This window comes from Oryx dammah, unplaced genomic scaffold, assembly GCF_014754425.2.
Source record: "Oryx dammah isolate SB20612 unplaced genomic scaffold, SCBI_Odam_1.1 HiC_scaffold_29, whole genome shotgun sequence".
NCBI lineage: Eukaryota > Metazoa > Chordata > Mammalia > Artiodactyla > Bovidae > Oryx > Oryx dammah.
In genome coordinates, this window is record NW_024070213.1 from 16968131 (window position 1) to 16993423 (window position 25293).

Genomic DNA, 25293 nt, shown 5'->3' on the forward strand with positions numbered 1-25293 from the left:
CATCACTTTGCCAAATTCCATTTGGTGAATGTGGGCATTACACAAGGATGTGAACAAAAGGTGACAGGAATAACTGGGACATTTTAGAGGCTGTTACCCAGCCTTCTGTTCCTAAGCTAGATGAGATGCTCCCTAGGGGACAAGGAAGGAGAGAAAGGATGCCTCCCTGGATTCTGGGCCATGCGCTGTAACTGAGACAGAGAAACTGGGCCCTAGTAGCCTTGGGCACATCTACAGGGAGGGCAGCATCCAGAGTCTCTGAAGGCCTGTTCTCAGTGGTATCCCTGGAGCCAGTTCTACAGGCTCATGAGAAATACCTGGTGCCTCCCTTCCTGCTCCAGTTTCAGTGATGGCACACTGGGGGCTTAGAGTTGGCTACGGAGGGAATATTTATACCACAGAAGTCAACAGATGCTGTTCACAGAGCTTTCCCCTCAGAGAGAAGATTTTTTTTAATAATAACACACCAGTGCATTGTCTCCTAAAATCTCTCCTATGTCCTGTGCCTGTGTCTGTCTTGCAGATCTGGAGCTAAGGCTGATCAATGGAGACCATAGCTGTGAGGGGAGAGTGGAAGTGAAGCACCAAGGAAAATGGGGCACAGTGAATGATCTGAACTGGAACATGGAGGAGGCACATGTGGTGTGCAGACAGCTGAGGTGTGGAGCAGCTGTTGGTGCTCCCAAAGGGGCTAAATTTGGACCAGGGATTGGACCCATTTGGTTTCATTATATTTACTGCAAAGGGCAGGAGTCAGTTATCACGGAGTGCAGTTATCCTCCTCTTAAAGACCATCGTACTGAGGGCTATTCCCATAACAAGGATGCTGGAGCAATCTGCTCAGGTAAGTCTTATCTGGTCTGGGAGGAGATTCCCAGTAGAAAAATCTTTCAGTTTTATTCCCAGAGAAACTATGAGCATGTGGATCACAGTCTTTAGAACATACTTCTTTGAAGATTCCACTCACACAATGATTTCTTGAACATTAGGTGCTCAGAAGAGCATAAAGACTTGCTTGGATCTGGAGAAAAAACTCCAGACCCATAGTCACTGGGCCCTCCAATCTCTGTGGTCTATCATAGAAGGTGGAAGTGTGAGGTCAAATGTTTCATGCAGGTACAACTACTGGGATGGACCTCGATGAATTAGGTTCATCATGGTAGCTTGTATTCTTGCATCAGGTGGTCAAACAAGTGGGACTACAGGAGAGCATATACGAGAAGTGCAAGCAAACTTACTTTACTATACTCACAATTTCTACAGAGAGTATCCTCATATGAGTATACAGGGTAGGTACCAATAGAACAGGCTTAACCCAGAAGTGGAGGCCAAAATGGGTGTGAAGATCAATGAACAATGGACAATAACAAGGTCAGGGTGAAGTTATAGAAAGAAACTACCTGAGGGCATGTTATTGGTGCTTTTGAATGTAAGTAGGTCACAGAGGAGGACAAGATTTGGGATTTGTGGCACTTTCATCACACTGGTGTACCTGCTCACTGGGGTGGGGAGCTCACATCCTATTTGTGGGGATGTTGAGGCTGCAGGAAAACCTGAAGCTTGATGATTATAACAGTAGCTGAAGCAAAACTAAGGACAGTGAGGTTAAGAGAACTTTGAAATGATACATAATAATAACTCAGTCCAGTCTAAATGTATTTGACCTGAGCCAAGGGGGTAAACTAGAATGTGATTGGGTGGTCACAGTATTTACCAAGGATATTCCCAGCTTCCTGTGATATTTGATAATATCTTCTTCAATTCCAACTATTGTGGTAGGTTTATACCCTGGAAAATTCATCAGATATTCTGATAACAACTGGAATATCTTTTCCAATCTCATCACTAGCAGATCTTTCATGATACTCTTGAGGTTGCAAAGAATTCTTTTCTTTTAAAAAAATTCCTATTCGAGGTAAGACTGACATGCCAAAAGCTGTACATTGTTAATATTTACAAAATGATGAATTTGGAAATCCCGTATGACTTTACAGTGGAAGGGACAAAAAGATTCAAGGAAATTGATCTTTGTTGAGGAAGGAGAAGGAAGCTGTTGTCTCCTACGTCATCAGTTTCATGATGTCACTTTCCAGGGTTTTATTCTTTTAAAATAAGTGATTTTTGAATCTAGTTTTAGATTGGCAATTTTTCTTAGCACATTTAAGGTTTTTCCTACATGACGCTGGCTTCTCATGTTCTTAGTGACTTCAGTTTTAGCACAGATATTTTGCAATTTGAGGTAATATAAAATAAGTCTCTGTCTCAGGATTTTTCTCTTTGTCAATTTCTTTCTATTTCTTATCACTATAGCCAAAGTAAGCTAGGTTTTAATGTATTAATGAGCAGCCTTTTTTTTTTTTTCTCATACAACGTGTTCTATTCAGTTTGCTATGGCAAAAGGGAGAGCAAGATAGATCAACAAGGGGAAACCATAGTCATCTTGAAATCTAATCTCTTAAATTACATCTCATTCCTGTTGCCAAATTTCATTTGTTAGATGCATGTTACTAGGTACATTTGAGTGTGGGGATTACATAAGGACATGAACACCAGGCAGCTGGAATAATTGGAACACTTCAGAGCCTGTTACCCCAGCCCTCTGTTCCTGAGCTGGTGAGATGCTCCCTATGGACAGGGAAGGAGAGGGAGGATTCCTCCCTGGATCCTGGGCCATGAGCTGTAACTGAGACAGAGAAGCTGGGCCCTAGTAGCCTTGAGCACATCTACAGGGAGGGCAGCATCCAGAGTCTCTGGAGGCCTGTCCTCGGTGGTGTCCCTGGAGCTGGTTCTACAGGCTTGTGAGAAAAACCTGGTGCCTCCCTTCCTGCTCCAGATTCAGTGATGGCACACTGGGGGCTTAGAGTTGGCCAATGTTTATAGCATAGAAGTCAAGAAATGCTGAACACAGGATTTTTTTTCAGAAGTCAGAGATTTCATTTTTAAATATTACCACTATACGTCTGCATTGTCTCCTAAAATGTCTCCTGTGCCCTTGTCGCTCTGCAGCTCGGGAGGTGAGGTTGAAGGATGGAGCCCACCACTGTGAGGGGAGAGTGGAAGTGAAGCACCAAGGAGAATGGGGCACAGTGAATGATCACAACTGGAGCTTGGAGGCAGCAGCTGTGGTGTGCAGAGAACTGGAGTGTGGAGCTGCCATTAATGCTTCCAGAGGAGCTCATTTTGGACCAGGGATTGGCCCCATTTGGTTTCAGTATATTTACTGCAATGGGACAGAATCTTCTCTCATGGAGTGTAGTTATCCTCCTCTTAAAAACCACCTTCCTGAGGGCCTATCCCAGGCCCTCAGACTGGCAGACTGCTCCAGGTAAGTCTTGTCTGGTCTGGGAGGGGATATTTAGCTGAAAAATCCTCTGTTCCTATTTGAGAATAGCATATGCATGTGGATCACAGTCTTTAGTACGTTCTTGGGTGAGGACTCCAGTCATAGAGTGATTTCTTGGACATTAGGTGCTCAAAGAAAACATGAAGACTTGCTTGGCCCCGGAGAGAAAGTCTCATGGCCCATAGTCACTGGGCCCTCCAGTTTCTGTTGTGTGTCATAGGAGGCAGGGAAAAAAGTAAAAGTAAAGTAAGTCACTTCAGTCGTGTACAACTCTTTGACCCTATGGACCTGTAGCCCACCAGGCTCCTCTGTCCATCGAATACTCCAGGAAAGAATACTAGAACGGTTGCCATGCCTTTCTTCAGGGGATCTTCCTGACCCAGGCATTGAACCTGAGTCTCCCACAATGCAGGCAGATTCTTTACCATCTGAGCCAAAAGGGAAGCCTAGGAGGCAGGAGGCTGAGCCCAAATGCTTCATTTAGGTACAACTGCTGTGTTGGACCTCATCATGATAGCCTGTTGTATTCTTTCATGAGATGTTCAGACATGTGTGGCTACAAGAGGAGTTAGAGGAGAGGTTCAGGCAAATACAGCTTATTATGTTCAAAGATATAGAGTATTATCAGATTAGGTACATGGGGAAAGTGACAAGAGACAGTCTCAATGAAGCAGCAGTGACACAAAGGAGAGATTGAAGACCCATGGACAAGTGACAATACCCAGAGTCAGAGTGTAGTTACACTACAAAAAAGCATTAGGGGATTTCGTTGGTGCATTTGAATATAACTAGGTCACTGGGGAGGACAAGATGGGAATTTGGGCAGGGGACCACCTCATCACTGGTGCACCTGCTCACCAGGGTGGGGAGCTCACAACCTATTTGTGGGGATGTTGAGGTTGCAGGAAAATCTGAAGTTTGACAATTACAACACATAAGCTGAAGTGAAACTAAGGGCAATGAAGTTAAGAGAACCTGAAATGATACGTAATAAGGGCTCAGTTCAGTTCAGTTCAGTCACTTAGTCGTGCCTGACTCTTTGCGACCCCATGAATTGCAGCACGCCAGGCCTCCCTGTCCATCACCAACTCCCGGAGTTCACCCAGACTCACGCCCATCGAGTCCGTGATGCCATCCAGCCATCTTATCCTCTGTCGTCCCCTTCTCCTCCTGCCCCCAATCCCTCCCACCATCAGGGTCTTTTCCAATGAGTCAACTCTTCGTGTGAGGTGGCCAAAGTACTGGAGCTTCAGCTTTAGCATCATTCCTTCCAAAGAACACCCAGGGCTGATCTCCTTTAGAATGGACTGGTTGAATGTCCTTGCAGTCCATGGGACTTTCAAGAGCCTTCTCCAACACCACAGTTCAAAAACATCCATTCTTTGGTGCTCAGCCTTCTTCACAGTCCAACTCTCACATCCATACATGACTACTGGAAAAACCATATCCTGTCTAAATGTATTGGACCTGAGCCAAGGCAGAAAGTGAAGAGGAACTAAAGAACCTCTTGATGAAAGTGAAAGAGGAGAGTGAAAAAAATGGCTTAAAGCTCAGAAAACTAAGATCATGGCATCTGGTCCCATCACTTCATGGCAAATAGATGGGAAAACAGTGGAAACAGTGTCAGACTTTATTTGGGGGGGGCTCCAAAATCACTGCAGATGGTGACTGCACCCATGAAATTAAAAGATACTTACTCCTTGGAAGGAAAGTTATGACCAACCTAGAGAGCATATTCAAAAGCAGAGACATTACTTTGCCAACAAAGGTCCATCTAGTCAAGGCTATGGTTTTTTGGACGCGATGGATGTGAGTTTGAGTGAACTCTGGGAATTGGTGATGGACAGAGAGGCCTGGCGTGCTGCAATTCATGGGGTCACAAAGAGTCGGACACAACTGAGTGACTGAACTGAACTGAAGGTGGAAATAGGGCTTCCTGGGTTGCTCAGTGGTAAAGAATCTGACTGCAAAGCAGAAGACGCAGGAGACGCCATGCATTCAATCCCTGGGTCAGAAAGATACCCTGGCAACCCACTCCAGTATTCTTGCCTGGAGAATCCCATGAACAGAGGAGCCTGGTGGGCTACAGTCCATAGTGTCACACAGAGTCAGATATGACTGCTGAACACACACGCCAGGTGGAAATTAGAATGATTGGGTGGTCACAGAATTTGCCAGAGATGTTTCCAGTTGTTATCAGCATGTTTGATGAATCTCACCTTTAGCAAAACTTTAATGATGCTCTTGAAGTTGCTAAGAAAACAATTCTTTCCTTTGTAAAAACTACTTAATTGATGTAAAGTTGACCTACAAAAACTGTACATAGTTAGTATTTACCCCTGATGAATTTGGTGATCAGTATACATTTGTGAAACCATGAATACAATCTATGCCATAAATCTGTTCATCTCTTCCAAAGTTTTCTTTCATCCTCTTTATTACAGTATTACTATCAAAGTAACTATTTTCAAAGGGCATTTGCGCTTCGGTTAGGAATTTTTGTTTTAAGAGAAGCCATTTCTTAGCATTTCAAATGACATCCCTTATTGTCACAATGTCTTCATTATGGTTTCAAATGCAGAAAATCTCGTGCAAACACTGCAGGAGTCCTTGCCTTATTCTGATAAATCAGCATCTGAAATAAAATGGACTCTGTGATGCTGTAGTTTGTGTGATACTGGAGCTTCTAATGTTATAATTTTAAGAAAAATAACATCTTCATATTAACTCCAGTTAAGATATACTTAAAAATAAAAAGATTTGAGAGTGCTATGGGATTTAACACTCATAGTGGTTTATATCCCCTGATTACCTTTGCTCTACTTTTGCTGTTGTCCAGTCACTAGATCATGTCCAACTCTTTGCGACCCCATGGACTGCAGTAGGCCAGGCTTCCTTTTCCTTCACCATCTCCCAGAGTTTGCTCAGACTCATGTCCATTAAGTTGGTGATGTCATCCAGCCATCTCTTCCTTGCCACTCCCTTCTCCTTTTGCCTTCAATTTTTCCCAGCATCAGGGTCTTTTCCAGTGAGCCAGCACTTTGCATCAGGTGGCCGAAGTATTGCAGCTTCAGCATTAGTCCTTCCAATGAATATTCAGAACTGATTTCTTTTAGGATTGACTGGTTTGATCTCCTTGCTATCCAAGGGACTCTCAAGAGTCTTCTCCAATACCACAGTTCAAGAACATCAATTTTTGGTGCTCAGCCTTCTTTATGATCCATCTCTCACACTCACACATAACTGCTGGGAAGACACATAGCTTGGACTAGATGGACCTTTGTCAGCAAAGTGACGTGTCTGCTTTTTAATATGCTGTGTAGGTTTGTCCTAGCTCTCCTTCCAAGGAGCAAGCGTCTTTTAATTTCATGGCTGCAGTCACTGTCCATAGTGATTTGGGAGCACAAGAAAATAAAGTCTGTCACTGTTTCCACTTTTTACCCATCTTTTTGCCATGAAGTGATGGGACCGGATGCCATGATCTTAGTTTTTTCAATCTGCTTGTCATAATTACTCATGTATCTCTATTGTTTAGTGCCTCATCATTTTATTATTACTATGCTACTACTTCACCACAAGGAAACAGGATTTGTTATTGTAGAAAAGTATATTGACTCTTAAATGTTTCTATGTGGAAGTGACATCATTTGTTCTCACACTTCATTGGATAAGTCAGATTACATGGTTATGTTTCCTTTCAAGAAGGCAAAGAACTATTAGTATTTCCATGTACTCAGAATAAGAGAATTTTATATATCACTAAACACTTATGATGTTTACATTCTTGAAGTGTCTGGAATTTAATTGCGCTCTATGTGTGTCCTTGAGTTTTTTTCTTTTTGCCACTGGTAGCCCTGTTTTTCTCACTCTAAGGCTTGATATCGTTCATCAGTTCTGGAAAATGTTCAGCCAATGTTTTTCAAATATTTCTTCTGTTCAATTCTTTGTTTTTCTTTGTGTCTCTCTTTTTCTGCCTCTTTCTCTCTCTTTATGCCCATATGTCAGTTTAACTTATTTGAAACATCTCGCTCCATTTTCTATCTCTGATTTTGTCTCTGGATTTTTCATGTTTTTGTTGCTCTATGCAGTAGTATTCCTGATGATTTCATCTGCTTTATTATAAAATTCACTGATTCTATGTTTTACTGAGGTTAATTTGATGCAAACATTGTAATTTTAAGTGTGTTTTTCATTCATAGAAGCTTAGTTTAAAATTTTTTCTGTGCACTTTTTAGTCCTCTGAAGATCCTTCAACAGTGTTTTTATTTCTTTAAATATGGTATATGTGGAAGATATACAGCCTAGTGTCTGATACATTGAATATGAGAAGTCTCTGCTTCAACTTCAGTTGTTTCTCTTGGTTTGTGTTCATGGACCATTTTATTGATATACTTTTCTTTTTTGACAATATACTGGTCACTTTTTCTATAAAAATGGTTTATAAAGATAACTGAAAACTTGGATGAAGGTAATTTACTATAGAAAGGAATACATAGATACTTTTTCATGGTTTTTTGGTATTATCAATAGTGGGCCACCTTCATACAAGTGCAGAAATGGATATTACCTAGACAAACCAGAGATTCAAACTCTGAATCTAATTCTGTGCAAAACCTGCCTGTTTTAACTGCCATCTTATTGTGGAGAATGCCTTCTGCTGGATTCTCCTCTGGGAGTGGTTTTCCGATTTGATTTATGTCTCCTTACCACCTTGCGTGCATGCATGCTCAGTCGCTTCAGTTGTGTCCGACTCTTTGTGACCCCATGGACTGTAGCCTGCCAGGCTCCTCTGTCCATGGGATTCTCCAGCAAGAATACTGGAGTGGGCTGCCATGCCCTCCTCCAGGGGATCTTCCAGAGTCAGGAATGAAAAACTCACGTGTTATGTCTCCTACATTGGCAGACAGATTGTTTACCACTAGCGTCACCTGGGAAGCCCTTCTGCACACCAAGGGCCACAAGAAACACCACACACTTTCCTGAAAGACCTAGAGCCCTCAGAGCAAATGCAGATTACCCACTCCATGAATTTCCATTTACTCTTAGATTGCCCTGACCTTTTGTTCCAGTCTTATGAGGTCTAAACTTATGAGGTCTGGAACTTAACACAGTAATGAAATCATGTACTTCCTTGTTTGTGTCATCAACTAGGTAAAAGCTACATGAAAGCAGAAACATTTTCTTACTTTTTCTGCATTAACAGCACAAGACATGCCTCCCAATAGATAATTTTATTATTTTTTGAAACCTTCTTTCATTTTATATTTTAAACTAGGAGAGTATGATAACACATTTATAGGAGACTCAGAAAATATACAACAAAATTACATATCAGTTCAGTTCCGTTCAGTTGCTCAGTCATGTCCGACTCTTTGCAACCCTATGAACTGCAGCACACCAGGCCTCCCTGTCCATCACCAACTCCCGGAGTTCACTCAAACTCATGTCCATTGAGTCGGTGATGCCATCCAGCCATCTCATCCTCTGTCGTCCCCTTCTCCTCCTGGCCCCAATCCCTCCCAGCATCAGGGTCTTTTCCAATGAGTCAACTCTTCGCATCAGGTGGCCAAAGTATTGGAGTTTCAGCTTCAGCATCAGTCCTTGCAATGAACACCCAGGACTGATCTCCTTTAGGAGGGACTGGTTGGATCACCTTGCAGTCTAAGGGACTCTCAAGAGTTCTCTCCAATACCACAGTTCAGAAGAATCAATTCTTCAGCACTCAGCTTTCTTCACAGTCCAACTCTCACATCCATACATGACCACTGGAAAAACCATAGCCTTGACTAGATGGACCTTTGTTGGCAGAGTAATGTCTCTGCTTTTGAATATGCTATCTAGTTTGGTCATAACTTTCCTTCCAAGGAGTAAACGTCTTTTAATTTCATGGGTGCAGTCACCATCTGCAGTGATTTTGGAGCCCAAAACAATAAAGTCTGACACTGTTTCCACTGTTTCCCCATCTATTTGCTGTGAAGTGATGGGACCAGATGCCATGATCTTAGTTTTCTGAATGTTGAGCTTTAGGCCAACATTTTCACTCTCCTCTTTCACTTTCATCAAGAGGCTCTTTAGTTCCTCTTCACTTTCTGCCATAAGGGTGGTGTCATCTGCATATCTGAGGTTATTGATATTTCTCCCGGCAATCTTGATTCCAGCTTGTGCTTCTTCCAGCCCAGCATTTCTCATGATGTACTCTGTATATAAGTTAAATAAACAGGGTAACAATATACAGCCTTGACATACTCCCACATATAGTTCCACTATATATTACCATTTTTTATCTAGATGAATTAAGATTTTTAGTTGAAGTTTAAATATCAAACTCTCAAAAATTTATTGAATGAATAAACAGAAATGTAGAATGATGTAGTAGACCTGAAAAACACTATGACCCAATTCAACATAATTAAGATTTGCACAGTTTTCACAACAACAGGATACAAAATCTATTCAAATTTCCAGATACTATAAACCAGGAGACACTGGAACATATCCAGGGGCATAAAACAAGGTGCAAAACTTTTATGGTCTAAAGGTATTGGAATCATACAGAGTCTGTTCTCTTATCACAATGGAATTATGTTAAAAACATTTGAAAATAACCCACATATTTTCAAGTGCAATGTGACATTTACCAGGAGAGATCTTTGATTTAGCCATTGAAATCCTCAAAAAACTTAAAAGACTCAAAAAATACAGAGAGTGACTGAAGAGAAGAAAGCCTTTAAATGAGAAATTAATATCAAAATGAGAAATTAGCATCAATGATACCCTAAAAATCCTATGTAGTTGAAGTTACATTGGGGTTACTTAATTAGAAATTAAGCATCCACTTTTAAATAATGGGTGTATCTAAGAAGCCATAACCAGGAAAATTAGACAATATTTGTAACAGAAAAAAATGAAAAGAAAATTTATCAGAATTTTTTTCATGCAGCTGAAACCTCTCAGTGCAACTAAATATTGAACAATATGTGAAAACAAATAATGGACACTAGCATAAAATTTTATAAAATTTGAACAAATCTGTACTTTGGTTAGTAATATTGTATCACATGTTAATTTTCCTGTTTTTTAAAAAACATGGTTAATTTCCCTTTTTTTTAACATGGTATCTTCAGATTGGATTGGAAGTTTCAAGCCTCATTCAAATTTCTTTTAAAAATCACTAAAATAATATGCTTTCTAGACTTTTAGCAGTAATACTAGAATACCAGAATAAATGGAACTATATCAAAGCTTTGAGTGAATATAAATTAGAAACCTAGCATTCTATTCATATTTAGTCAAGCAAGTGGAACCAAAATGTCATAAATGTTTTAACTAAGCAAAAACTCAAAAGCTTTCTAAAATATATGCATTACATTATGGGCTTGTGTTCAGTAGCTCAGGCGTGTCCAGCTCTTTGTGGCCTTATGGACTGTAGCCTCCCAGGCTCCTCTGTTCATGGGATTTTTCCAGGCGAGAATCCTGGAGTGGGCTGCCATTTCATCCTCCAGGGGATCCTCACCACCCAGGGATTTACCTGTGTCCTGCATCTCCTGTGTTGGCAGGTGGATTCTTTTACCACACTATACATTATCTATATGAACTTTCCCATTACAACTGTTAAAGGCTTCAGATAGAACACCAAAAAAAAAGATGGAAAAATTAGCAGACATAAACTAAGTGAAATGAGAGCACTGAATATGAAATAGAAAAAGTGAAATGAACTAGGAAAAGATCATATAGTCCAGTCATTTTAAACATGGATGCTCACTAGAATTACATCTGAAGCTTTGGAGAAAAAAATATACCTGGACACTTGTATTTTTCAAAAAATTCCAAGATAAATTCTAACATGCATCTGGATTTTAAAAAGTGATTAAGGTTTTTCTCTTAAATGGTAGTTTTGGTGATACAGAATTCTACTACTTTCTGTTAATCAATCATGAAACAGTGGTATTAAAATGAATAATAGCTACATATAACAATAGCAAAATATGTTTATCACAATCAATAGCCAGACCAAAAAAAAAAAAGATAATTACAATTGCAAGCTATAATAGAAACATGATTAACCTAACAATATAAAATAATTGCATACAAATCAGGCAGTTAAATAGAGAGACGTGGTAAGTGGAAGTGCATACATGCACATGTTTTCATCCACCCAGCCAGTCTATTTTTGGTTATGAACACTCGTCCTTTTATGCTGCCATCTTGAACCAATATCCCTAGATAATTTTATTATTAATAAAACTAGCTTCTCATGAACTTTCAGGATCCTATTTCAATCCTTTACTGTCACTTCAGTGTCAGATTCTAAAACATCTGAGTAAGCATTACAGGACATCTCCCTGCATCTACTGTCTCTTTCATCTCCTCCCCTTTTATCATTATTTCCTTCTGAGAATGAACCTCTGCAAATCTATGGACTGAACTGTGACCCTCCATAAAGTATATCTTGAAGACCTAACCCCACAGTGACCGCAGGAGATAGGGCCTTTAGGAAGTAATTTAGGTTAATTAAGGTCAGAAGGATGTGGACTTAATTTAACAGGTGACATTACAGGAAAAGGAAGAGACAGGCCTCCCTCTCTTTCTCTAAGTGCACATGTCCCAGGAAAGGCCAGGTGAGCACTCAGTGAGGCAGCTGTGGCCTGAAAGCCAAAGAAAGCCGTTTCAGGATGAGCGTTGTCTTGCCAGCACCATGCCTTGGACTTACTAGCTTCTAGCACTCTGATAAAATAAATGAATTTCTGCTGTTTCACCAGCCAGTCTGTGCTATTTTGTGGTAGGCGCTGGCCTGAGCCATCTACACACCAGGATCTTCTCTAGTTTAACATTTTCCCAGATGTTCCCTCTGTGATACACCGCTTCTGTTTCCAGAGTGAGAGCGCCTGGGGCAGAGCGGAGACCAGAGCAGTGTGCGTGGTCCCCAGGGACCACATCATGTTAGATTTTAAGAAAAAATCTCACTTCCTGACCCGAACTCAAAGCTAATGGAGCTGATTCAAGGTCTCAGGAAACTCACTTCTCAGTTCCCAACAGGAAGGCAGGAGCTTGGGACACTGGGTGAGACCTGATGTGGCAGAGAGAGGTGGTTTGGGTTCCAGTTTCAAGTGGGACCCGGCAGCAAGCCTGGTCACACAGGAAGAAGTCTCATCTGGATGAAGCAGAGAAGGCTCAAGTATAAACCTCCAGCTTGTTCACTCCCTGTCTTCTGACTCTGGAAGAAATCCTATATTAGTTATATGTTGTTGTGCAACAAATTAGTGCTGAACTTGGCAGCTTAAGTCAGTAAATACCTAGTATCTCACATTTTGTGTGGGCCAGGAATGGACATGGCTTACCTGGGTCCTCGGACTCATGATTTCTCATAAGGATGTGACCATCTGAAGGTTCAACCAGGGATAGAGATCATCCAAACATACTCACCTGGATGTTGGCAGCATTCAGAACTTGGTGGACTGTTGAACAGAGAGCCTCAGTCCCTCGCTGGTTGTTGGCTACAGTCCTGCCTCCGTTCCTTGTCATGTGAGTCTCTCAATAAGTTTTCTCAACGTGGCAGCTGGTTTCATTAAAGCAAGAGAGGAAGTAAGATAGATCAACGATGGAGGAACCAGAGTCATCTTGAAACTTAATCTCTTAAGTGACTTAGGCAAATTTCTTTTGTTAGATGCATGATACTAGGTACATTTGAGCATGGGGATTACACAAGGATGTGAACACAGGTAACAGAAACATCCAGGGCATTTAGAGCCTGTTACCCCAGCCCTCTGTTCCTGAGCTGGATGAGGAGCTCCCTATGGACAGGGAAGGAGAGGGAGGATTCCTCCCTGGATCCTGGGCCATGAGCTGTAACTGAGACAGAGAAGCTGGGCCCTAGAAGGCTTGGGCACATCTACAGGGAGGGCAGCATCCAGAGTCTCTGAAGACCTGTCCTCGGTGGTGTCCCTGGAGCTGGTTCTACAGGCTCCCGAAAAATACCTGGTGCCTCCCTCCCTACTCCAGGTTCAGTGATGGCACATTGGGAGCTTCGCGTTGGCCATGGTGGCAGTATTTATATCACAGAAGTCAGCAAGTGCTATTTACAAGTGTTTGTTTTCAGACATCAGAACCTTCTCTTTTTTTTATACTTGTCAGTATACTACATGATCTCCTAAACTCTCTCCCATGTCCTGTGTCTGTGTCTGTCTTGCAGCTCTGGAGGTGAGGCTGAAGGATGGAGCCCACAGCTGTGAGGGGAGAGTGGAAGTGAAGCACCAAGGAGAATGGGGCACAGTGAATGATCACAACTGGAACATGGAGGGGGCACAAGTGGTGTGCAGACAGCTGGGGTGTGGAGCTGCCATTGATGCTCCTGGAGGGGCTTATTTTGGACCAGGGATTGGCCCCATTTGGTTTCATTCTGTTAACTGCCAGGGGAAAGAGTCACTGCTCACAGTGTGCAGTTATCCTTCTCTTAAAGATTATCGTCCTGAGGGCCTTTCCCATGACCAGGATGCTGGAGCAGTCTGCTCAGGTAAGTCTTGTCTGGTCTTGGAGGACATCCCCAGTAGGAAAAGCCTTACTCTCATTCCCAGAGTAGCTATGAGACTATGGATCACAGCCTTTAGAATGTACCTGGGTGAAGATTCCACTCACACAATGATTCCTTGAACATTAGGTGCTCAAAGCAACATAAGGACATGCTTGTCCCTAGAGAGAAAGGCTCCAGACCCATAGTAACTGGTCCCTCCAGTCTCTGTGATGTGTCATAAGAGGCAGGGGGGTGAGCTTAAATGTTTCATGCAGGTACAACTTCCAGGTTGGACCTCTAAGAATTCAGTTCATCATAGTCACTTTTTGTTTTCTTTTTGAGATGGTCAGTCAAGCGCAGCTGTAAGAAGGGATGCAAGAGAGGTGCAGGCAAACATAGTTCATTATACTCACAGATCCTAGAGTGACAGATATCATCTTATGGGTAATGAGGGAGGTACCAATAGACAAGGGTCAACCTAGAAGTGAGGACAACAAGGAGGGAGCGGACACCCATGAACAAGTGACAGTGCTGGAGATCAGGGTGGAGTTACACAAGGAAAAGGTGGGAGGGGATTTCACTGGTGCATCTGACTGTCACTAGGTCACAGGGGAGGCAAGACGGGGAGGTTTGTGTCAGGGGATCCTCTCATCACACTAGTGCACCCGATCCCCTCGATGGGGAGCTCATGTCTTATTCGTGGGGATGTTGATGCTGCAGAAAAACCTCAAGTTTGACAATTACAACAGCTAGAACAAAACTAAGGACCCTGAAGGTAAGATAATTTGAAATGATACATAATAAGGTCTCAATCTTATCTATGTGTATTTGACCTGAGGCAAGGTTAAACTAGAATGTAACTGGGTGGTCACAGTGTTTGCCAGAGATGTTCCCAGTTCTTTTTAGAATGTTTGATGAACTGTCCAGGACATAAATACCATCATAATGGCTGGAACTGAGGAAGTTATTATCGGATATCTCAGCAAAGTCACTGCTAGAGGTGGTTGGGTCTTAGGAATAGGACATCCCAGCTTCTAGGAAGCAGACTGGTGATGGAATGAAGATGCAATAATTGCATGAAAGACTGGGGATCAAGGTTCAGGTCCCATATTCAGCACAGTTTCAGTGTTATACTTCCTTCGTGCTCTCATCCTTCCTGATTTCTCTTCTATATCTTTATGTGGGAGTCATTTCTGGGCTCTGTGGAAGTTCTGGCCTTTCGAGGTTGTAGAATAGACTATAAGAAATTTTTATAATATGGAATCTATTTCTTTAGCAAATATAAGACTATATAGATATCTCTCTCTTTTTTTTTTTCATACCAGAGTTAGCCTATGTGGGGGAGGTGCCAGTTATAGACACACATGTAGTGGTGGGCCCCCAAGAAGGCAGCAAGGGTGTGGCTCATTGAGGGTCTCCCTGACAGCCTGGGGGGCTCTAGTTTTTGATGTACTCTCCCGTGGCTGCACTCTGTTCCTCTGGGCATGCACACTACAGTGGAGCCTGCTGACAGGTGTCAGGCTGGTGGGATTCGAGTGCATAGTTGGAGGGTCTAGCCATGAGCACATGTATGGTGTTGGGCTCACACCTTAGCTTTAGACTAGTGTCTTGCTCTCGTTCAGCCAGAGAACTGAGCTGATTGCCAGTGCTCTTGCTGGGCTCTGGAGGAAGTGAAGGTAGATATACTCTTGGTCTGATGTCAATGAATGTGTATACAAGGTGGGTAATCTGGTGAAATCTCCAGGAGGTCTGCAGCATTAGTTTCTTCAATGGCGTGATCTGCTGAATTTCTCTACAGAGCAGGACACTGTGAACTGCTCTATACAACTGCAGTTGTTCCTGTTGTGTGACGGTTACTATAGCCCCTTTTCTTCCTTATTCCAGCTCTTTATGTGTATATCAGCTTTGCAGGTCTGGGTGAGGTGAAATGGAAGAGCTACCTTCACATGTTGCCCACAAGGCCAGGACCCTGTTTACTCAGCCTGCTCTGACCTTCCTGGCAAGGGGAACTCTCTTGGCATCGAATAATTCTGGCTTGGGGGATGGAATGCTGGCAAAATGATGATATCTTTGTGTTGCTAAAGTTTCTGAGGAGGACTATTGTTCACTCTAGAACTGTATTTGTTGGTGGATAACTGTCTAATTGTTGAGGTTTCCATGGAGATAAAGTCTGCTATCTACTACATCATCATTTTCATGATGTCACTCTCCAGGGTTTTATTCTTTAAAAGAGAGGTTTTGAGTATAGAGTTTTAAATTTGCATTTTTATACTACATCTAAGTCTTCAGTCTACTCAATATTGGCTTCTCATATTCTGAGCAACTTAGTGTAGATGTTTTTCAATCTTAGGTAATGCACACTAAGTCTCTATGTTAATATTTTTCTCTTTGTCAATTTCCTGATATTTCTTATCATTTTAGAAAGAATAAGCTAGGTTATAAAGTATTAACAAATAACCCAAATTTATCTGCACAGGATGTGTTCTATTCAGTTTGGCAGGCCCTCTGCTTATGATAATTTTTTAAACACCCAGGTTGATGAATTCCCCACTATCTTATTATTGTACCACTTCAACACAACCCTGCAGGAAAAATACACTGGCTCATAAATGTTTCTCTGTGGAAATGGCATCATTTGTTATCATACTTCATTGCATAAGTCAGATCATGTGGTTATGCTTCCTTTCAAATAAACAAGAAAGCATTAGTTATTTGATGTGCTCAGAAAAAGAGAATTTCACTTATCACTAAACAGGAATGGTGTTTACATCAGTGATGTGCCTACAAATCAATAGCTTTTCATATGTGTTCCCTTAGTTTTATTGCACTCATTCACTCTAAGGCTTGGTATCTGTCATCAATTCTGCAAAATTCTCAGCCAATATTTTTCAAATATGGTATTTGGATTACACAAGGACATGAACACCAGGTGGCATGAATAACTGGGACACTTTAGAGCCTGTTCCCCCCGCCCTCTGTTCCTAAGCTGGATGAGATGCTCCCTATGGACAGGGAAGGAGAGGGAGGGTTTTTCCCTGGATCCTGCACCATGAGCTGCAACTGAGACGGGGAAGCTGGGCCCTAGTAGCTTTGAGCAGCATCCAGAGTCTCTGAAGGCCTGTCCTCGGTGGTGTCCCTTGAGCTGGTCCTACAGGCTCATGAGGAATACCTGGTGCCTCCCTTCCTGCTTCAGGTTCAGTGATGGCACATTGGGAGCTTCAAGTTGGCCAAGATGGGAACGTTTATATCACAGAGGTCAACAAATGTTATTCACCAGGACATTTTTCCCCCTCAGAGAGAAGATTTTTTAAATATTTAATTGCATACCACTGCATTGTCTCCTAAAATCTCTCCTGTGTCCTGTGTCTGTGTCTCTCTTGCAGCTCTGGAGTTGAGGCTGAGGGATGGAGCTCACAGCTGTGAGGGGAGAGTGGAAGTGAAGCACCAAGGAGAATGGGGCACAGTGAATGACTACAATTGGAACATAGAAGAGGCACATGTGGTATGCAGACAGTTGAGGTGTGGAACTGCAGTTGATGCTCCCAAAAGATCTAAATTTGGGCCAGGAATTGGACCCATTTGGTTTCACTATATTTACTGCAAAGGACAGGAGTCAGCTATCACAGAGTGTAGTTATCCTGTTGTTATAGACCATCATCCTGAGGGCCATTCCCATAACAAGGATGCTGGAGTAGTCTGCTCAGGTAAGTCCTGTCTGGTCTGGGTCTTCCCTGCAGCAAACCTTTCAGTTTTATTCCCAGATTAACTACAAGCATATGGATTAGGGCCTTTAGAACATACTTGTGTGAAGATTTCACTCACACTGTGATTTCGTGAATGTTAGATGCTCAAAAAAAAAAAAAAAAAAAAGGACTTGTTTAGCCCTGGAGAGAAAAGCTCCAGACCCATAGTCCCTGGTCCCTCCAGTCTCTGTGATATGTCATAGAAGTCAGGAGGAGGAAAGTGAAAGTTTTACTTGCTCAGTTGTGTCCGACTCTTTGCCACCCCCTGGACTGGAGCCCACCAAGCTCCTCTATCCATGGGATTTTCCAGACAAGAATACTGAAGTGGGTTTCCATTCCCTTCTACAGGGGACTTTGGGACCCAGGGTTCCAACCCAGGTCTGCGGGAGGGTGAGCTCAAATATTTCATGCATGTACAACTGTTGGGTTGGACATGTATTCATTATGTTCATCATGGTAGCTTGTTGTGTTTTTTCATGAGATGGCCAGACAAGTGTAACTGAAAGAAAGGATACAGAAGAGGTGCAGGCAGACATAGTTTATTATACTCACAGATCCTAGAGAGAGTATCATCAGCTTGGTACATGAGCGAGGTACAAATAGCACTAGCTCAGCCCAGAAGCAGTTTCCCAAAATGGGTGTGAAGACCCATGAATCAGCAACAATGCTGAGAGTCAGGGTGAAGTTACTGAAAGAAAGTGGTGAGGGCTTTCACTGGTGCATTTGAAGGTCACTAGGTCACTGAGGAGGACAAGATGTGGGATTTGTGGTAGGAGCTAGGCTCATCACACTGGTGCACCTGCTCACCTGGGTGGGAAGCTCGCATCCTATCTGTGGGGATATTGAGGGAAAAGGAAAACCCGAGGTATGACAATTACAACACAAAAACTCCAGCAAAGCTAATGTCAGTTAAGGTTAGGTAAACTTGAAATGATACAGAAGGTCCCAATGCGGTCTGCGTGTAATTGACCTGAGTCAAGGTGGCAACTAGAATGTGAGTGGTCACAGAGATTGCCAGAGATGTTGCCAGGTGTTATCAGAATGTTTGATGAATTTTCCAGGACATAAATCCCACCACAATAGCTGGAATAAGGAAGATAATATCAGATATCATGGCAAAGTCCTTATAGAGGTGGTTGGATCTCAGGAAAGGATCCTCCCAGCAGCTGAGGTTGTGGGACAGAGGAGCTCTGAGGATATCTGCAGTAGGTTCTTAGCAGGCACAGCCAATCAGTTCTCTGTATTTTGTTGGGGAAGATCATTGGAAAAGTGATCTTTTCCAAACTCACCTTTAACAGATCTTTGATGATATTCTTGAGGCTCCTGGCTTCCCTAGTGGCTCAGGTGGTAAAGAAACTGCCTGCAAGGCAGGATACTCTGGTTCGATCCCTGGGTTCAGAAGATCCCCTGCAGAAGAAAATGACTACCCACTTCAGGATTCTTGCCTGGAGAATCCCACGGTGGGTTACAGTCCATGGTATCACAAAGAGTTTAGACACAGCTGAACAACTAACACTTTCACCAGAAACTGCTAAGAAAGCAATTCTTTTCCTTCGTTAAAAACTCCTTTATAGAAATATGACTAACATACAAAAAGCTGTACCTAGTTACTATTTGGAGAAGGCAATGGCAACCCACTCCAGTACTCTTGCCTCGAAAATCCCATGGATGGAGGAGCCTGGTGGGCTGCAGTCCATGGGGTCGCTGAGAGTCAGACACAACTGAGCAACTTCACTGTCACTTTTCACGTTCATGAATTGGAGAAGGAAATGACAACCCACTCCAGTGTTCTTGCCTGGAGAATCCCAGGAATTGGGGAGCCTGGTGGGCTGCTGTCTATGGAGTCTCCCAGGGTCAGACATGACTGAAGCAACTTAGCAGCAGCAGCAGTTACTATTTACAACTTGGTGAGTCTGGAGATCTGTATACATCTGTGAAACAATTATCACAACCTATGCCATAAAACCTGTTAAGCTACTCGTAAGTTTTCTTCATCCTCTTTTATTACAGTGTTACCACTAAAAACACATTTTGAAAGGGCATTTGAGTTTCAGTAGGAATTTTTGTTTCCATAAAACCAGTTTTCTAGCATTTCAAGTATGGTGAAGCCATTTCTAGCAACATGGTGAAGGGGTGAGGATGCAAGGACTGCAGGAGGGAAGACAGGGCTCATGATCCAGGTCAGCTCCCACATTCACCACAGCCTCTGTGTTGCACTTCCTTCCTGTCCTCATTCCTTCCTACCCTCTCTTCCTTTATCTCGATGTGGAGTTGTTCCAGAGCTCTGTGGAAGTGCTGACCCTTGAAAGTTGCAGTTTTGTTGTGGGAAATTTTTATGTGAAATCTATTTCTTTCACAAGTACTTCTACCCAGATTTGTTTTCTGTTTTGGTTTTTTGGGGTACCAGATTTAGCCTGTGTGGAGGAGGTGCCAGTTATAGACACACATGTAGTGGTGGGGACCCGAGAAGGCAGTAAGTGCCTGGGCCATCGAAGGGCTCTCTGGCAGACTGGGGGACTCTAGCCTTCGGTGTGCTCTCCCATAGCTGCACTCTTCTTTGGGCATGTGCACTGCAGTGGAGCCTGCTGACAGGTGCCAGGCTGGTGGGATTCAAGTTCACAGTTGGAGGGTCTAGCCATGAACACATACATGGTGTTGGGGCCAGCACCTTGGGTTTAGACTAGTGTCTTGCAGATGATGCAAAGGCCATGAACTTGGGCAAACTTCAGGAGATGGTGAGGAACAGGGAGGCCTGGCTTGCTGCAGTCCATGGGGTCGCAAAGAGGCAGCATGACTGGGCGACTGAACAGCAACTTGCACTTGTTCAGCCAGAAAACTGAGCTTGTTGCCAGTGCTGTTGCTGGGCTCTGGAGGAAGTGAAGCTGGAGATAATCTGACGTCAGTGAATGTGTTACTGGGGCGGGTGATCTGGTGAAATCCGCAGGAGGTCTGCAGCATTGGTTCCTTCAGGGGCAGAATCTGCTGACTTTGTCTACAGAGCAGGACACCATGAACTGCAGTTGTTCCTGTTGTGTGCAGCTGCTGCAGCCCCTTCTTTCCTTCCTTATTCCAGGCCTTTATGTGTCTCAGCTTTGTGGGTCTGGGTGAGGCAAAACTCAAACACAACCTTCACATGTTGCCCCACAAGGCCAGAACCCTGGTTTCTCAGCCTGCTCTGATGTTCCTGGCAAGGGGAACTCTCTTGGCATCGAATGATGCTGGCTTGGGGGATGGAATGATGCTGGCAGAATGATGATATCTTTGTGTTGCTAAAATTTATTTAGAGGATTCCAGATCTGTCCAGAGTTGTTTCTGTCTATAGATAACTGCTTAATTGTCGATCTTTGCGGGGGGTGGGGGGGTGGAGGGGGGGTCGGAGAATGGAAGCTCCTGTCTCCTACATCATCAATTTGGTGAAGTCACTTTCTAGGGCTTTATTCTTTTTTTTTTTTTTAATTTATTTTAATTGGAGGCTAATTACTTTACAATATTGTATTGGTTTTGCCACACATCAACATGAATCCACCACGGGTGTACATGTGTTCCCAATCCTGAACCCTCTTCCCACCTCCATCTCCGTACCATCCCTCTGGGTCATCCCAGTGCACCAGCCCCAAGCATCCTGTATCCTGCATCGAACCTGGACTGGTGTTCGTTTCTTATATGATATTATACATGTTTCAATGCCATTCTCCCAGGGCTTTATTCTTTAAAAGAGTATTTTTTTATTATAGAGTTTGAGATTGGCATTTTCTTAGTACATATGAGGCTTCAGTTTACTCTGTTTCTCATGTTCTTAGGGACTTAGGTTTTAGTGTAACTGCTTTGTAATTTGAAGTAATATATGCTAAGTCTCTATCTTAATATTTTCTCTTTCTTAATTTTCTTCTATTTCTTATAACTATAGACAAAGTAAGTCAGCTTATAATGTACTAACTAATAGCTATTTTCTTCTCATATGATGTATTGTATTCTGTTTTCCCAGGTCTCTGTTTATCATAATTTATCAAGCACCAGGTTGTTGAATGCCTCACCATATTGTTATGCTACCATCTTAACAAAAGGCTGCAAGATTTTCCTTAGTAGAAAATATATTGACTCTTAAATGTTTCTTTGTAAAAGTGACATTATTTGTTCTCACACTTCATGGGATAAGTCAGATTACATGGTTATGCTTCATTTCAAATAAGCAAGAAACTGTTAGTATTTCCATGTGCCTAGTTATTGTTGTTCAGTCGGTAAGTCATTTCCAACTCCCTGTGACCCCATGGACTACAGAAGGCCAGGCTTCCCTCTTCTTCACTATCTCATGGAGTTTGCTCAAACTCATGTTCATTTTCAGAAATCAGATATTCCATTTTTTAATACTTACCAGTATACCACTTCATGGCCTCCTAAAATGTCTCCTGTGTCCTTGTCCCTCTGCAGTTCTGGAGGTGAGGTTGAAGGATGGAGCCCACCACTGTGAGGGGAGAGTGGAAGTGAAGCACCAAGGAGAATGGGGCACAGTGAATGATGACAACTGGAGCATGGAGGAGGCACAGGTGGTGTGCAGACAGCTGAAGTGTGGAGCTGCCACTGATGCTCCCAGAGGGGCTTATTTTGGATCAGGGATTGGCCCCATTTGGTTTCAGTATGTTTATTGCAATGGGACAGAGGCAATGCTCACTCAGTGTAGTTATCCTCCTCTTAAAGACCATCGTCCTGAGGGCCTTTCCCATGATGGGGATGCTGGAGCAGTGTGCTCAGGTAAGTCCTGTCTCATCTGGGAGGGGATTTCCAGCAGGAGAAAGTCTCTTCCTGGGGATAACATGAGAATACAAGTCACACCCATTAGTACATTCTTGGCTGAGGGTTCCAGTGATTTCTTGAACATTAGGTGCTCAAAGAAACATCAGGAGTTACTTGATCACGGAGAAAAAGTCTCCAGATCTGTAGTCACTGGTCCCTCCAGTCTCTGTGACATGTCACAGGAGGCATGAAAGTGAACTCAAATGTTTCATACGTGTGCTGCTGTTGGGTTGGACCTCTGTGATTTAGGTTCACCATGGCAGCCTGTTGTATTCTTCCATGAGATGGTCAGAAAAGTATGGTTATAACAAGGGATAGAAGAGAGGTGCAGGAAAACAAAGTTTATGATATTCACAGATCCTAGAGAGACATCCTAGAGAGTTTTATCAGGTGGTTGCATGGGGGAGGTGCCGAGAGCAGGCTCAACGAAGCAGCGGTGACACGAAAGAGAGAGTGAAGATCCATGGAGAAGTGACAATACTCGGGGTCCAGGTGTAGCTATACTATGAAATGGTGTGAGAGGATTTCATAGGTTCATTTGAAGGTCACTGGGTCACAGGGGAGGACAAGATGGAGGATTTGTGTCCGGGACTAGTCTCATCACACTCATCACTCTCCCACCTGCTCACCTGGGTTGGGAGCTCACATCCTGTTTGTGGGGATGTTGAGGCTGCAGGAAAACCTGAAGTTTGGCAATTACAACACAGTAGCTGCAGCAAAACTAAGGGCAGCGAGGTTAAAAGAACCTGACGTGATACATAACAAAGGCTCAGTCCCGTCTAAATGTATTTGAACTGAGCCAAGGTAGAAATTAGAATGTGCTTGGGTGGTCACAGCGTTTGCCAGAGGTGTTCCCAGTTGTTATCAAAATTTGTGGTGAGTTGTCCAGGACATTAATCCCGTCAGAATAGCTGGAACTGAGGAAGAAATGATCAGACATCACAAGTTCCCTAACAGAGCTGATTGGTCTTTAAAAAAGGGCCATGCCAGATGCTGGCATGTGGGGCAGGGGAGGGCATTAGGACATCTGCATTAGGTCTTAGCAGCCATGGACAAGCAGCTCCTGGATGCTACACTGGGGAAGATTATTGGAAAAGTGATCTTCCCAGTCTTCAGAAATCTGATATAATAATGCATTTATGTTATTTAACCAGCTGGTCTGTGGTATCTTGTGGTAGGCAGCAACTGGAGACTTCTAATGCATGAGGATCTTCTCCAGTTCAGTATTTCTCCACACGTTCCTCTCTTTGACTCACTACTGCTGGTTTCAGAGTGAAATATATGGGGCCAGGTGAGACCTGAGCAGTGTGAATGGTGTCCCAGGGACCACATCTCATTAGGTTATAAGAAAAATTCTCATTTTCTTCCATGAATTCAAAGCTAATGAACATGAGTCAAGGCCTCAATAAACTCACTTTTCAGTTCCTGACAGGAAGGCAGGAGCCTGGAACACTGGGTGAGACCTGGTGTGACAGAGAGAGGTGGTTTGGGTCCCAGTTCCAGGTGGGACCAGACAGCAGATCTGGTTACACAGGAAGAAGTCTTGTCTGGATGAAGTAGTGAAGGTTGATGTATAATCCTCCAGCTTGTTCACCCCCTGTCTTCTGACTCTGGAGGGAAAACCTATATTAGTTATGTGTTGCTGTACAGCAAATTATTGCTGAATTTGACAGCTTAAGTCAGCAAACACCTAGTATCTCACACTTTCTGTGGGCCAGGAATTGACATGACTTAACTGGGTCCTTGGACTCATGATGTCTCACAAGGATGCAATCAGCTGAAGGTTCTGCCAGGGGAGGATATCGTCCAACATATTCACCTGAAGGTTGGCAGCCTCAGACCTTGGTGGACTATTGAACTGAGAGTTCCAGTCCCTGGCTGGCTGTTGACTAGAGGCCTGCCTCCATTTCTTGTCATGGTTTCTCTCCAAATTAGATCACAATGTGGCAGTTGGCTTAATCAGAGCAAGAGAGAGAGAGAGCAAGAAAGGTCACCAAGGGAAAAACCATACTCACCTTGAAACCTAATCTAGTTGACATCTCATCACTTTTACCAATTTCCATTTGTTAGATACACATTACTAGGTACATTCGAGTGTGGGGATTATACAAGGACATGACACCCTGTGGCAGGAATAATCAGGACACATTAGAGCCTGTTACCCAGCCCTCTGTTCCTAAGCTGGATGAGATGCTCCCTATGGACAGGAAGGAGAGGGAAGATTCCTCCCTGGATTCCAAGCCGTGAGCTATAACTGAGATGGGGAAGCTGGGCCCTAATAGCCTTGGGCACATCTACAGGGAGGGCTGCATCCAGAGTCTCTGGAGGCCTGTCCTCGGTGATGTCCCTGGAGCTGGTTCTACAGGCTCAGGAGAAACACTTGGTGCCTCCCTTCCTACTCCAGGTTCAGTGATGGCACATTGGGGGCTTAGGGTTGATCATGATCACAACATTTCTACCACAAAGTCAAGAAATGCTATTCACAGAGCTTTGTTTTCAGACACCAGAATTTTCCTTTTTTTTAGTACTTATCAGTATACTAACACACGGTCTTCTAAAATCTCTGTTCTGTTCTGTCTTTCTTGCAGCTCTGGAGTTGAGGCTGAAGGATGGAACCCATAGCTGTGAGGGAAGAGTGGAAGTGAAGCACCAAGGGGAATGGGGCACAGTGAATGACCAAAATTGGAGCTTGGAGGAAGCAGCTGTGGTGTGCAGACAGCTGGGGTGTGGAGTTGCCATTAATGCTTCTAGAGGGGTTCATTTTGGACCAGGGATTGGCCCCATTTGGTTTCAGTATATTTCCTGCAAAGGGACAGAGTCAGTGCTCACGACCTGTACTTATCCTGTTCTTAAAGACTATCGTCCTGAGGGCCTTTCCCATGACCAGGATGCTGGAGCAGTCTGCTCAG

General features: G+C 43.2%; 1 protein-coding gene across 1 annotated transcript in view; it reads left to right on the forward strand.

Annotated features, from left to right (window-relative positions):
* The window catches only part of LOC120857784 (deleted in malignant brain tumors 1 protein-like), a 66815-nt gene that overhangs the window by 37983 nt on the left and 3539 nt on the right, over window positions 1-25293 (forward strand). Inside the window, exons 5-11 of the mRNA XM_040233520.1 lie at window positions 524-844; window positions 13533-13853; window positions 17234-17554; window positions 20001-20066; window positions 22022-22342; window positions 24973-25091; window positions 25240-25293. Coding sequence (XP_040089454.1) covers window positions 524-844; window positions 13533-13853; window positions 17234-17554; window positions 20001-20066; window positions 22022-22342; window positions 24973-25091; window positions 25240-25293 — 1523 coding nt within the window. The remainder of the gene's footprint in view (window positions 1-523; window positions 845-13532; window positions 13854-17233; window positions 17555-20000; window positions 20067-22021; window positions 22343-24972; window positions 25092-25239) is intronic.